Genomic DNA, 15,072 nt, shown 5'->3' with positions numbered 1-15,072 from the left:
GGCTCTGACCCCACGTCTAGATGCCAGATAATTAAATAGAATTGCAAACAATTCTGAAATGCTTCAGAGAATTTGAGATGTGGTGTATGTTTAATATATTGGATAAACTAGAACTTTCTCAGCATTTGGGGGAATTTCTGCTGTGATGCCAGACACTCAAAGTGCTTCAACAGGAGCATAAACACACTATATTTGTGTTGTTATAAAAGGTTCAAGGGGATTTAATCAACTCAGGGCAGAAATGGAACTGATTGTTGTTGAATAGTATTTAATCTGTTCAATCCGAGTTAATCAAACATTAATCAAAGAAAAGGGAGAGGTGAGTGTTCTTACTGGATGAGATTTATACCCATAACCCCAAGAGTCCCTGGGTTTAACCAAAAAGCCTAAAGCAAATGGGTTTAGAAATGTGTGATTTCGACAAACTGTGTAGAAATTTTTCAGGACCAGCCTAAGCGATCCCTGTGAACAAAGGCTCCAGAGGGAAAAGCAAACCAACCAACCCAGGACCCCAACCGACCAGAGCACCACTTGGCTTGACTGCTGGGCCTCCAACGCCAGCCAGGACGCCAGCTCTGCCCCTGGGTGCGTTCCGGGTGCTCGGCAGCCTGGGGCTGGCTCCAGCGTGGGCCCTCCAGCCAGCAGCATTCACAGCCCCGAGAACGTGCTGGAGACGCAGGCACCCAGGCTTTGCCCTGAGTGTGACTCCCTGGGGTGGAGCCCAGTGGTCTGTTTTTAAGAAAACCTCTAGAGGATGGAGGTGCAGTGGGAGCCTGAGGACTGCGGCCTGGGAAGCCACGTCTGCTCAGACCTCTGATGGCAGAGCCTCTGTGGCAGTGTCGCAGGCCCTCCAGACTCAGTGTCGTGGCCACTTGGGAGTCTTGGCTCAAACCTTGTTTTAAAATCGGGAATCCAATACTCATGTTGGCTTCCTCTTGTTCTAATTCCATTAACAGCTCCAGGGGGGCTGCTTGGGGCCCCCTCTACTGACGAGTTTCCAAGGGACACCAGCCATTTATGGCCGTCCCGCCACCCCGAGGCACTGAGGCCCAGACCCCTGAGGGCCTTCTGTCTCTGCTGGGCCCAGAGCAAAGTTTACAGAATCAAGGCCATCAAGCTGGGGCTTCAGGGCGTCAAATGCAGTGAACCCTGAGGCTGGATGCCACGGCCTGAGAGAGAGGACCCCATTCCCAAGCCACATGAGCTGCACCATGTCAGGGTTTGGACCTGCTAGTTAGGCCAGAACTGCTGGGGGAGGCATCCACGGGCTTGGGCAGGGAGCTTCAGTCCCTGCACACGTGTGGCCCACGGGACAGTGGCAATGCGGAGGAAACACCAAGTGCTGTGTGGGCAGGGACATCAAGCCGGGTCACGAGGTCACGATCCATGTACCTAAGGGCCCAGCCGATTCCCTGGAAGCAGAGCTGGTTTTTGGAAGTGACCTTGGCGCTGAAGGTCACAGGGCCCTGGAAAGGCCACCACCCAGTCCCGCCACGAACAACAGCCTTCAAATGCGCCGTCCACTCCGAATTAAACCCAATTTTCTTTCTTTTCAGACCAAAATGAGGCTCTGAACCAAACTCTTAGAAGTGAAGCCACTTCTGCAGAGAAGAGTCACAGTTTGGGTCCAATCCCAGCAGTGAAGCAGGACTCTGGGGCTCTGGGTGATGCCGGGACTTTCCAGGCCACCTCCTCTCTATTGCAACGGGGACCTGTCCACCTTCCCAGCTGCTCAGGCCAAACTCTAGTGAGGAACTTTGATCACCCCTGAGCCCCCATCCCCCCCCCCAGCAAAGCCTATGGGTACTTCCTCAAGAACACACCCAGTCCACATAGGATCTCACCATCTCCTCCCCAGTCCAAGCACGTCACCTCCCAGTATCATCCCAGAAGTCCTGGCCTCTCTGCTTCTGCCCTCACTCCCTCCACCATGGAATCCCGGGAACCAGAGGGATCCCTGAAACATGGAAGCCAAGCCTCTGCTCAGAGCCTCCGAGGCCTCCAGCTCCCTCAGAGCAGAAGCTGGACCCTCACCTCCTCCTCCCCCTCCCCACTCAGCAGGCTGCACATGTGTCTGTGCTTCTGGAGCACATCAAGCAAGATCCTGCCCCAGAGCCTTTGCACCTGCCATTCCCTCTGCCTGGAGCATCGTTCCCTTCCCTTGATCACCCACAGCTCCTACACAGCACCTGGAGGTCTTCCTATAGATATCCTTTAAAACTGCCCCTTCCTCTGCACTCTTGCCCTCACTGCTTCCTTTCTCCCCTTGGGGTCCTCACTAAGTGACACACTTTCTCTTTCACCTCTTCCCTGGAAGCTGAGCTGCAGGAAGTCAGGATCTGTTCCATCTGTTTGGTTCCCTCCAGAGCTGGAGGCCCAGCGCTCACAGTGCACAGTAAGCGAGGCCTGGCTCCTGTGGGAAACGTGGTCTCCAGGGAGGGGCTGAGAGAGTCTCACCCAGTGCTGGTGGGGGGTTGCTCACTGAGCCTCTAAGATCTCCAAAGCCACCTGCTCAGGTGTGTTGTGCTCTGGTTTTGAGGGCTATCCAGGGTGTGTCCCTAGCCACCAACCTTCCCCAGAGCACGGAGCAGTGAAGCAACTCCCCGGGTGGCCACTCGGACCTCCACTTCAGGCGTCCAGGAGAGAAGGAGCTCGGCCACCCCAGATTTGCTACCAGGATTCTTCCAGAACTTTCCATTAGTTCTCCAAGCAGCGGGTGAGGAAGTTTGAGGGCAGGAGGGGCCCCTGGGTGTAGGGGGGCATGGCGGCTGAGGCTCATAGTCACTCCCCAGGCCAGCTTGGGGCCTCCCTTGGGGGTGCCCCTGCCTGTCCAGCCTATGCTCTCCCCAGTGGAGCCCCCATGACCCGTCCTGTCTGGGGAGGCCTCTGCACGAGCCTCCTGGGAGCAACCTGGGGCCTCAGGTACCCACAAGCCCATCTGCACTGCGACAAACGCAGAACCATGTGCCCAGTATGCAGGACAGCTGCAGGGGTGTCCCACTGCGGATGCTTGGTTCCCCGTGCACTGGACCAGCTCCAACACCCTCCAGCGCTGGCGGGGCCACAGAGCACACATGCACCACGCGGACCCCTTGCACAGCCTCACTCCCGCTGGCCTTTACCCAGCAGTGCTCAGGCTGCTACCTCGCAGCCCCATGCAGTGCCACTTACCCTCATGCCCAGCTCAATGTTCTCACCACCGTACACCTCCATGCCTGGGTCTAGCAGCCCGATGTCCCCGAAGTACTCCCGGTCCACAACGAATGAACAGCCGATCATGGCGGGGGTCCTGGTGGGGGCAGAGACAGCCCTGAGCAGGTCACAGGTACGGTACCCTGAGCCCCGACCTGCTGGGGGTGCTGGTGGCTGGGAGAGCCCAGGACTTGGGATGCCTCAGGACTCAGGGGTCCCTCTCAGGGTCACCTTCATATCCTTCAGAGCCTGTAAAGCACTCAGCACAGGACAAGTCCAAATGCTAATTGAAGAACATCAGACCTCAAAACCAGCACCGAACTCAGGCAAATTAGTGGAGGGGATTTTAAAGAAATCAGTTTACCTAATGAGTTATTTGGTTGCCCTGAACATCATTTCCCAAGCTTGAGTCTTTTGCCTATCTCCTTCATCATTTTGTCCCATCTGCATGCCAGGACTCAGGGCTGCACTGGGCCATTGCATAGATTGTGCACTGCTCCTCTATGCCCTCCCCCGCAACTGACATCAGACTCTTTCTGAATGACACACTTTGAAGCTGTAGAGTGAACAGACTGCAGTCTGTCCTATTATTTCTATAATCATTTACACCGACACATTTAAAAGATGTCAGTAAATCTTGCCTCATCTCCAGAAATTCTGTGAAATCAAGCATCTATGTTCTAGTTATATCTTTTCTACTCTTCACTAAAGATCTATCAGTTATGGGTCCCTGGGAAGTGGTCTCGCGGAGCACCAATAATAAATTGAGGCACAATGAGACAAAGTATTGGAGAGGAAGAGAACAGCATCACTGTGGATGGTATTGTGCATTCATTCATTCATTCAATAGTGAATTTCACATATAGTGAGTGTCTTCCAGGCAGGAAGGATAGAAAGAGAAAGTGTATCTCTAGCAAGAAGTAGGCACAGTCCAGATGCTGTAAGAAAGCAGGACTCTTAGCTTTGATGAAAGATTTTGCCCCAAATCAAAGACAGAGCCGGTCTGCTTGTCGGCTGAGGGACTGGTGTCTCCCAAGCCCTGAGAGGAGCCAGCAGAGGCTGCCCAGGCCCCAAGGCCCTGGGGCCGCCCCAGCACCCAGGTGGAGGCAGAAGCTGCTCCCTCTGCTGCTGCGGCTGCTGCTGCTGCTCCTGCTACTCCTGAACAGGCGACACCCCTCTTCACTAACACAACAGCAAAGATTGGTCTCAATCACAGTTTAAGAGAAGCATTTCTGCTCAGTGAGTGGGAAGTCAAAGTAAATGCCCATCAGTTGTCCAAGAATAACAGAGGCATTAAGAAACGATTATCCTTTTATTTGTCCAAAGATTCAATTTGTTCTGTCATTACATTTTGGCCACAAATCTAACAGTAACAAAATTTTAATGCTGCCTTTGACTTTCAATAGCAAGTGTTTGACGGGTTAGGTTATAATTCACCGACGTACAGCAGGCACTTCTCTCATTTTCTTCACAGCAACGAGAAATCTAAGGGTGATCTCTGGTGAATCAAAGTGCCAAATTTCCTGCCAAGTCTATTATAGCTGGTAATGACTTTTTTAAATTATTGCTCCAAGTTCCAAAATAAACTTAAACTCACGAGGTGATGGAAGGAGAATCAGCTGCCACTGAGCTTATTTGCATGAGAAATTCTGCTGTGATTACACAACACAGCAAGCTGGGGATGCTTTGGCTGAGGGGTTCTCGGGTTCCGGGGAGACATCATCATGGGGCATCCTTATTCCCGGGCTATTGTGTGACATGCATGGTGCACAGCCAGGGCCCCCCACCTAGGCTCCTGCCTGGGTGAGGTAACAGACACACAGGCACACCTGATGCACACAAACACACATGATACACACTCCCAAGCCACGTAACCCTGGAGCCCCACACAAAGGGAGGGCTGGTAAAATGAGGACCCCAGATGCACTGCTTGGCCTTCAGGAGACTGACAAACACCAAGGTGAGCCGGTGTGCTTCCAGCACCTGGAAAACCACATGCTCATGGCGTGGCCAGGCACACTCTCTGCTTGTGAGCATGGGAAGGCCCCTGGAGAACACGCAGTGCATGGGTGCACTGGGAGCACAAGGAGCCATGGTGCACATAGTCCATGCTAAATGCAGAGACATAGTGATGGTGAGTCTCTGGAGAAACTGGTGTGGACTAGATCAGCCCTCTTGGAAAGGTGTGAAGCAACGACTGGAAAGCCAGAAGTACACTGTGTGCTCCAGGGGGTGGTTCAGAGCAGTGAGGAGCAGCACAGCCGTGAGGGCCGGCCCAGCTCTGAGCCCACTAGCTGTGTGGTCCTCCCTGCACTCCGCCTCTCCGCTGGCACCCCAGGGGCCAGACGGTGCCCCCCTCCAGTGGCTGCCATGTGGACAATAGCTGTCTGTGAACACAAACGACAGCAAGTGTCAGGAGCCTGGGAGCTGTGCATTAGTATCCCGCTGACCCCGCCTGTCTTTGTCTTGGGCGTTAAGCCAGCTGCTGCACGAAGCTGTGTCACAGCACAAAGGAGGTCAGTTTGGAGGCCATCAGTGTGGAGGCTGGAGTGAACACGGATGATGGACAGGACCCCCCCGTGGCTGCGGGTACCACCCAAGCACCGCCTGAAGCACCTCTTAGAAGGCGAGCAAAAAAGTCAGAGAGGAAGGGATCAGTGTTCTTCCACTGTGACCAGGAAGCAATTCTCTGTGTGTGCAAGTACATCTGTGTCTGTGCACAATGTGTCTGCACACTTATGTGTGTGGGTGTGAATGTGTGCACACATGTCTATGCATGCCCATGTCGACATGTGGTTTTGTGTGTACAGGTGTGTGCACAGCTGGATGTGTTTGTGTGTGTGGGTATGTGTGCAAGTTGTGCGTGGGGGTGTATACATGTGTGAATGTGTGTGTACGTGTGGCAGTGTGTACGCAGCTATGAGTGTGCATCTGTGTGCATGTGCATATGTGGGTATGTGTGTGTGCCAGTGTGTGTAAGTGTGTGTGTTCTTGTGGGGGGGTATATGTGTAGGTGTGAGTGTGCATCTGTGCGGGTGTGTCTTGTGCAGGTGTGTGTACGCAGCTATGTGTGTATCTGTGTTTTTGGTGTGTGTGTGTGTGTGTGTGTATGTGATCAGGCCCTCAACCCTCACTCCCCTGTGGGAGAGGCCCCTCAGCCCGACCCAAAGGTCTCCCTTCCTGGAGGCTTGTCCTGGGCCCTCGTGCTTACTGGAAGACACCCATGCCCACAAGGCCCTCACCACCCCCGATGCACAGTGGGACCCTGGGGACAGGAGCTTCAGCCTTGTGCACGGGCTCATGGCCATGGGATGCATGAGGTTCCGGTGCTGTGGCCTGTGCACATGCAGCCCTGCACGCTGTGCCCCAGTGCAGGAGGAGCCACCAGCTGACATACTTTCTCCCCAGCGTCCAGGCCACGTCATCCCTTCCATTCTTCCCTCTTTCTTCAGCTTCCGGGATAATGAAGGGCACGGACATTCCCTAACGTCAGTCTCCAACCGTCAGCCTTTCCCAGCGTGGCTTACGATGTGGATGCGCAGGCCAGTCCTTCCAAAGGGCAGCAGCTCTTCCCACCAGGGATGTGGGGGTAAGAGCTCTCAGAGCACGTTCCAGGAGACACCCGCGTGGACCTGCAGGGACCCAGCTCTGGGTACAGGAAGCAATCTGTCCAGTCAGGGTGACTTGTATGACCACCAAGGGCACCTTCTGCAGGGAGCTGGGCACAGTGTTTCATCTGAAGGGTCTGCTAAGCAGGCTGTGGTGAGAAGGCCTGTCCAGGCAGTGCCCTGGGGGCATCCTTGCAGTAAGGACAGAGACGAGGGGCAACGGGTCAAGGGTGCTCACCGGCTGGGCTCAGCCCTTCTTCCACCCCTGGGACCTGGCCAGAGCTTCCATATCCCCAGGTGCGCTCACCTTCTTTGAATCTACACTCCGGAGTGTGACTCCAGCCATTTGAGACCCCGGGGAGTAACCCCAGGGACTTGCTGAGCAAAGCCCCTGTCCCCCAGAGCGGCGAGGGCTACTGTGACACCAGGTCTCCAAGATTAGTGACAGCTCAAAGTCAGTGTCCAGCACCCCCGAGAGCCGGTCATTTCCTCTAACCACGCCCCTCTGGGCAGTTCCAAGCACTGTGGCACACAGTGGGAGCGCGTCCCTGCCAGCCGCACTGGCCCAGCCCCACAGCCCTTAGTTTCACCTGTGTTGTTCCACGGATGATGGTTCGTCCCTTCTCTCTGGGACCTTGGTCTACCTGTTCACACCTGTAGGTCCTCTGGGGCGTTTCCATCACTGGGAACAGTGCTGCTGCTGTGGGCATCCTCATGAGTCTCTGCATGGATGCAGGTGTGTACATCTTCCAGGCCGATGGCAGATGGGACAGCTCGCCAAGTTGGATGTGGTTGTACCTTGAGGAGAAACCGCCAAAGGTCTTGGGAAGTGGTTTTGCCAGTTCGTTCTGTGCCCAGGCTCCTTGGGAGCTCCGACCACCCTGTGTTCTCAGCAGTGCCCGGTGCGGCCCTCCCAGTGGCCCAGGCACCTCCGGCGGTTGCGTTCCCTCCTGGCGGAGGCTGGCATTCCCATGACACACTAGCCGTATCCATCTCCTCTGGCCTCCGGTCTGTGTGGAGGCCTCACCTGTGTTTTACTTGGAGTTTTGCATCAAGGTTTTCAAAAGCTCTCAGGGGGTGCTTGGAATGAACAAAGTTTGAGACAAGACACGGTCTGGCCAGAAAATCCTGCTTCCCAGGCAGCCCAGGATGTCCAGAGGTCGCCAAAAATTTCAGGTGCTTCCCCTCAGGGTTTCTGACCTCACTGACTCCTAAAATGGAAATGCTAGGCCTGGGTTCCTCCTAAGTGGGGCCATCAGGTACATCTTGAATGAAGGAAAATAACTTCAAGCTGCCACTCCTTGCTTGGAGTGAGCCTGGGGACCTGCAGGTCAGCTTCTGGACATGGATGGCTCTGTGCCCCGCTTTGACTGCAAAAGACCCCAGAGCTCCTACATCTCTCAGGAGCATTGGGGCCACCTCCAAGGAAGTGGCTGCTGGGAGAGCACCGGGCCCCTAGGGGGTTGCTGCGCCGGCTTCTGGGGGTCCTTCGTCTCACTGCTCAGGGCGGCCCTCTCTGCTGGCAGTGATATTTTCCTCAAAATCAGTGAAGTGAAGGCTCTGGCCGTGCTATTCAGCCCTAGTGTCCACTAACTTTACTGCTGGATATCCAGGCTGCTCTCTGCCAGCAGGGGTGGGTGCCTGGATGCCCCACAAGACCCTCCTGGGGGGAGAGAGCTTTCAAAGGCACAAGGACACATGGCGTCAGTCACTCCCAAGCACAGGACCTGTTTCAGCAGGATGTCGGCAGGAACATACCAGTTTGGCCAGGGAGGGGGGGGACTCCCAGCCCCTGAAATCTCAAGCTCCTGTGAGAGGCCCCCAGGATCAGCACCTTTGCCTTGGGAGACGCTCCTGCGGCTGCGCACCCCTAGGACCCAGTTATGAAGCCCAGGTTCCTAGGGCTCAGCGGACAAAGACGTGGCTGCTGAGTGTAGACTGGAGTCGATGATGGACATGGATCAGGTGGCGGAGGATCTGGGGGTGCTGGAGACCCACACCGGTTTAGACGTGGCCCCTTCTCAGCTCCACCTTGTGAGACTTGGGCCTTCCCATCTCCCCAAATGTGTGGGATTTGTGTATTTTTAAAACGATTTTTATTTATTCATGGGAGACATAGGCAGAGGGAGATGCAGGCTCCGTGCAGGAAGCCCGATGGGGGACTTGATCCGTGGACTCCAGGATCACACCCTGAGCTGAAGGCAGACACTCAACCACTGAGCCACCCAGGAGTCCTGGATTTGTGTATTTTTAACTTGAAAAAATCTCTGTTTTCATGTTTAGGGACCATTTTAAATAAATACACGCATTTGAGGACAGCTCTGAGGTCTCTGCAGCCCTGTTGGCCTCACGGTCCCGCCACACATGCCTGTGGCTCCTGTGGGGCAGCTGCCCCCTGTCTGGGCTCTGGGTCCCTGTCCTGCTATCTCCCTCCTGCTCTACTCTCCCTCTCTCTCTGTCTGGTCTCCCATCCTCTGTCCACATCTGCTTCTCTATCACTGGCTCTTCCTTTCTGCTCCTTGGCCTCCATCTCCCCCTCCCGTCCCGCCTTGACCTGTTCTCCAGTCAGGTCACACGCGTAGGCCAGACCCGCAATCCCATGCATCCCCCGCGGCCAGCGCAGTCCCTGCACCTGCCAAGCCTGCCGCCTTCCCTCCCCGCCTGGTGCCTGCCCCTGCCCCCAGGCCCCGCCTCCTGCCCCCTCACCTTGTGCCCCCCCCCACCCCCCCCCCGCCCCACCTCATATCCCCTCCCCCCACTGCCTCCTGCCCAGGCTGGCTCACCTGATGGGCGCGGCCTCATCTCCACGGTCCAGCCAGTCCTGGGGCGGGATGATGTACATGCACCACAGGCCCCAGTTGTAGCCGTGGGCCGCGCTGGCGTACTGCTGCACTTCGAACGTGTCGTACTTGATGTTGTCAATGGCCGGCAGGACGATGCGCCGGCGGTCCTCCTGGATCCGCATGAGCGCGGGCTCAGCCCTGCAGAGGGGCATGGGGCCTGTGAGGAGGGGCCTGGGTGCGGGGACCTCCAGCCTGTGCCCCAAGGAGGGGCCTGCACCCCACGGGCAGGGTGACACTGGGGGGCCCTGCCGGCTGGCTGCAGTGCAAGGGTGTCGGCCCTGAAGCCCTGGGCCTGTATGGCCGCAGACTGCCCTCCTCTTCCTGCGGCACCCCCTGCAGGCCTGCTGAGCCTGCCACTGGCCTGCTTCACAGCTCGGCCACTCCCTCCACCAAATCCCACTCCCTACCCCTCCTGCCCTGCTCCTGTGGAAGGTACACTCACTCACAAGCACTAATTTGAGGACCCGTTATGCGCCACACCCTGGTCTAACCAACTGGAATACATTCCTAAACTTAAAAAAAAAAAAATCCATGCCTCACAGAGCTTATGGCCTGTTGGAAGGATAAGACCCACACAACAGTATGCAGTGGCCCTGACAGGGTGGGGAGCGGACATTAACATATAAGGGAAAGGATGTTAGAAGGTATCAGGTACCCTGTAGGAAAGAGAGCAAGGTAAGGGTGAGTTGGGGTTGCAGTTTTAAATAGGGTGTTGATGTAGATTGCCCTGGGCAATGACCAGAGGAGGTGGGGGCTGGTAGGTGTCAGGGGGATGGGCGAGCATGTGGTCAGTACTGCAGCCCTGGGATGTGTGGCTAGAGTGGAGAAATGGGGGAGCGTATACGTGGTGAAGCCAGGGAGCAGGGGGACCCAAGGACACAGGCTCTTGGGCAACCTCTCTGGGCAGCAGCCTGAGTTGCAGAGTCTCTGTGGGGTGCAGGGGGTGTCCCCAGGGAAGCAGGTGCAGCTGCTTCCACATCCTGGAGCAGCTCCACATCCTGGAGGTGTCCTGTCTCTGCAAGGACCTGCTACCCCCAGAAGCCGACCTCTGAGCTGGACTTCTGAGGTCATGGGCCACCCACTGCCCGGATGACCCGGGGCTAGAGCTGCAGTGATGACGGGCAGGGGTGGGGGATGTCCAGGTGTGGGATCAGGCAGGGCAGCCTGTGGGGGTGGGTCCTCTGGTCCCACCTGGCAACACCTGCCACGCGGCCTGTCCCTCTTCCCATCCTGCTGAGCCTCAGCCTGGTATTTACCTGCCTTTCAGCTTCTCAAGGAGGATTAATTAATTACTGTCAGCACAGTCCCTGTGGTGAAGAGCCCTCTCCAAACGCCTCATCTGCTAATGAGCCAGGATCCTTGTGGAGGTGGCTCTGGGAAGGGACAGCTATTTACAGACAGATAACTGGGTTTTCAGTTGTTAAATTGAAGTTACACTGGTTTGAAATTGCATTTGAAGTGACAGACTCATGGCTCTCCCAAACGGCTTCCAAATGCCCTAGGGAGCTTACGATCCCGCAGAGGGAGGCAAGCTACCAAGTATGGTTGTGCAGTGGGCAACCCACACAACACCATGGAGATACCCTGGCAGGGACAGGTGGGGACCTATAAGGAATGATAGAAAGTGATCCACATAGTAGGACAAGGACGGCTGCCTCTCGAGGGCAGCAGAGCGGAGAGAAATGGGGGCTGGGACAGGAAGTCAAGCAGGAGAAACTGGCTTCTCTGTCAAACACATAGGGGGACAGAACCAACCCTTGTGACAAATGTGTGGTCCTGGGGTGGCTGAGAGGCTCCCAGAGAAGGGAAGGGAAGGCTCCACCTGCCTAGGAGATGCCGAGGCTCTGCTGCAGCGGGTGGAGGACACCAGAGCCTCCCAGAGCAGCAGGGGACCCGGGAACCACGCACGGCAGGGTCCAGCCCACCAGCCCTCGGTCGGCATGACCACCGCCAACCCTCCGTCCCCATGGGCAGTATCCCAGGGAATGTCTCATGCTGGGCATCACAGGGTTGAAAAAATATGCATTGGGAGATGTGATATAAACACCGTGAGTTTTAGTTTCTATTGAAATGGGGCAAGCCTGCCACCGGAGCCCACTCTTCCCTGAGGCTCAGCGACGGTGCCATGGCCACCCCTGTTCACGGGAGACCCGCCCACTGCAGGTTTAACTCCGAGTCCTGAGAGCAGAGCATCCTGGACTACGTGGGTGGCCCTAAATCCCATGAAAAGGACCTTCCTAAGAAACAGAAGAGGAGAGTGAGACACATGGTAGGGGGACAGGGGGCCGTGTGAGGACAGAGCGCTGTGGCCACAGCCCAGGGCTGCCGTGGGATCCACAGGCTGCAGGCAACAAGGAAGGACCCTCCCCAGCTGCCTCCAGGAGCTGTGGCTTGGCAGACACTTGTGTCCCCTTCACGGACTTCGGGCCCCAGAACAGAGAGAGTAGCATCTGTTGCTTAGAGCTGTCTGGGTTGTGGCCATCGGTTCAGCAATCCGGGGACGCTGGTGGGCAGTTTCACCCTCCCTCTGCCTGCAGGCCACTCTCCATGTGTATGCTCATTTGTCCAGAGGGTCCCCTCACCAGCCAGGCCACCTCAAACCAGGCTGTCCCCTGTGGCCCCGGTTTGCAATCCCGGGAAGTATGGGTGTGACCCCAAGGACCTGGAGCCAGGTGCCCTCAGGGGCTTCCCGGACACCACACACATGCAGTCCTGGCAACAATCCCCCATCCCGTGCTCACTTCCAACATCCCATCTGAATACCGGGAGACAAGCATGCCTCGCCCTCCCCTGCCTGCACCACGTGGGCAAGCTGGACGTCCTGCCGGGCCTCGTTCTCTAACCTAGCACGTTCCCGCAGGATTGTCGCCCCTGCCCTTCCCCTGGCCACAATATTTTTCTCTCTCATTTGCACGGGGCCTTGTGCACACACGCTAGGGCACCCCCACACATGCAGCCATAGGAAGAGTTAAGGGTACAGTCAGCACTTTCCAGGAAACCCTGAAGCACATCCTGCTATTCAGTCAAGATGTCCTTGGGCTCCTGCTGTGAGGACATCAGTGCACCACCTGCTTAGGGACAGCGGGGCCTGGACCACCCCTGGTCCAACACCTCCTGGGGACCCAGCCCCCCTGTTGATGGTGGATAACTTGCCAGACAATTGACACCATTTTTACAGAATGCACCCAGCCCTCCTGCTGGGGTGTGGGGTGCCTCTAGGTCATCCCACACACCTGCTCCTGAGTCACCTGCATACCCCTGCCACTTCCCGGCCCTGTTCCCCTGAAGGCGTCTCATTAGAGACCCACTTCGCCCCTGCACAGTGGACGAGAGGTCTCCACAAGACAGGAAATTGTTTCCAACAGGCGCCCAGTGGCTTGGGCTGCGAGCAGCTGACCAGGACCTGGGGGCGACACGGGCACACAGCAAGTGCAGCAAAACTGTGTGTGTTCCCTGATCTGAGGCCACAAGGCCACACTTATTCTGTGCTATGACCTGTGGAACCGCTGGCCAATCTGATTCCCTTTGGGAGCAAGATGGGGGCACAGACCAGTCCTCACATGCAATGCCCTGAGGTCGGCGCCTTGCTAGCGGCCTTGGCCTGGTGAGCTAGGTGCAGGGAAGCCCCAGGCTCGTCTGCTGGCTGATGCACGGAGTCCCCAGAGCCAGCCCCCCACCAGCTCTGCCCCTGGTGACCCACTCTCACCAGCCCATGCCGAACTCCACGTGGGCATCGAAGAATCCGACCACTGGGGCCGTGGCCACCTTCCAGCCCTGCAGCCGCGCCCGGATCAAGCCTTCCCGCCTGTTGTTGCGGACGATCTTCACCAGGCCTGGGTACCTCCTGTTAACATACTGGTCCAGGCTGGCCTTGAGCTCCACTGCAGGGGACACAGACATGCCTCAGCACAGCCATGCCCTGGGAGGGCCCCAAGGTTGCCCCAAGTTGGTGCGAGCAGGCTGGAGCACCACGTGCCCTGGATCTGTTGAGGACGAACTGCCGTGGCCAGATGTGCTTCCAGGGGCCAGGGAGACCACGGAGCGACAAGATCTCCCCCCACGAGGCTGGGTCTCCAGTGTTGGAGCAACAAACAAACCCCTACCCCACAAGACTGCGTGGACAGAGGCATGAGTCACAGACACGAGAACTCGGGACTGAGTTACTCCCGGCAAAGAGGAATGACGTCCACGGCAGATGAATGGGCACACACACGTGGTCCATCCACGCTGTGGGATACTCAGCCATGACCCCTGCTACACACACATGAACCCTGAGGACACACACCCTCTGAACCCACTTCTCTGAGGCCCCATTAGGTGCCACATTCGCAGAGATGGAGGGTGGGATGGGGCTGTGGATGGGGCTCAGTGCTTCGTGGGGACAGACCTGCAGTTTGGGAAGATGGATAGTCCCAGAGACAGAGGGTGGGGACAGCTGCACACCAGCGTTAAGTGTGCATCATGCCCCTGAGTCATACACTTATGTTTTAAATGGTCGATTTTAGGAGAATTTCAGGTCAGTAAATTATTACAAACTCGATGAAGGCACAGGTACAAACCCAGGACCTGCTTGAGGAGGCGCCTACAGGCCAAATGTGCACCCAAACAGGCAGCCACAGCAGATCAAGGCCGATGGGGAAGAAGGTGGTTGTCTCTCCAGGCAGCTGGGCAGGGACTCCCCTCACCCTGCACTCAGGCCCAGTGGCCACCGCCCCTGGAAGCCACCTTTCCCTGGGACCCAGGAAGGGCAGCTGGTCCTTCCCAAGAACTGCCTCCTGCCCTCATCCTGCCTTTCTAGGGAAGGTGACCACCCAGTCCTCACTCCTTTCAGGGGTTCGGTTCAGGGCTCCACAGTATATACATCCACACCAGCCCTGGGTTGGACATGGCACCTCCTGAGGGCTTTGGACAATGCCCCAGATTCCCCTCCTCCGGGGTGCAGAGGAGACGCCACAGGGATCTCAGTCTGGGGGCCGTCCATGGCAAGTTCAGGCTCTTGGCTCTGCTCGTGCCAGGCAGGCATGGGATGTGTGCCAGGGGGCCCAATGGGGCCCAGCTCCTCTCCAGCAGACCCTCTCCTCTGTCACTAGCAAGGAGTGAATGGTGTGAGCAGCATGTAGGGGAGCTCAGCCTGCCAGGGCTTTTCTGGATGACATCTATAAGGGATGAACAGAGCCCCCAAATGCAAATCTACCCAGTACCACAGAACAGGACCTTATTTGGAACTACAGCCTCTATGGATATAGCCGGTTAAGGATCCTGAGACGAAATCCTGCTGGATTTAGGGTGGCCCTAATCCAACAACAGGTGTGCCATACAGGGAGGAGGCAACATGAAGACAAGGCAGAGATGGGAATGATGCACTACCGGCCAAGGCCCAAGGGTACCAGCCGTCCCCAGAGCCAGGAGAGGTGGGGAGAACTCTGGCT

At 56.8% G+C, this 15,072-nt stretch overlaps 2 protein-coding genes across 6 annotated transcripts in view; both read right to left on the bottom strand.

Annotated features, from left to right (window-relative positions):
* LOC112676390 (uncharacterized) overlaps positions 1-15,072 on the bottom strand; it is a 535,411-nt gene that overhangs the window by 423,228 nt on the left and 97,111 nt on the right. The gene's annotated exons all lie outside the window — the stretch shown is intronic.
* GALNT9 (polypeptide N-acetylgalactosaminyltransferase 9) overlaps positions 1-15,072 on the bottom strand; it is a 79,800-nt gene that overhangs the window by 23,460 nt on the left and 41,268 nt on the right. For 3 of the 4 annotated variants that reach the window (XM_035706475.2, XM_025473526.3, XM_035706477.2), the window contains exons 4-6: positions 13,350-13,524; positions 9,584-9,781; positions 3,172-3,289 (exon numbers count right to left, since the gene is read on the bottom strand). In XM_035706475.2, the coding sequence (XP_035562368.1) occupies positions 3,172-3,289; positions 9,584-9,781; positions 13,350-13,524 (491 nt within the window). Of the gene's footprint in view, positions 1-3,171; positions 3,290-6,589; positions 7,268-9,583; positions 9,782-13,349; positions 13,525-15,072 lie in introns of those variants that run through there. The other variant, XM_035706478.2, reaches the window with a different exon arrangement.

Source organism: Canis lupus, chromosome 26 (assembly GCF_003254725.2).
Source record: "Canis lupus dingo isolate Sandy chromosome 26, ASM325472v2, whole genome shotgun sequence".
Taxonomy (NCBI): domain Eukaryota; kingdom Metazoa; phylum Chordata; class Mammalia; order Carnivora; family Canidae; genus Canis; species Canis lupus.
This window is presented reverse-complemented; position numbering and strand designations above follow the sequence as displayed.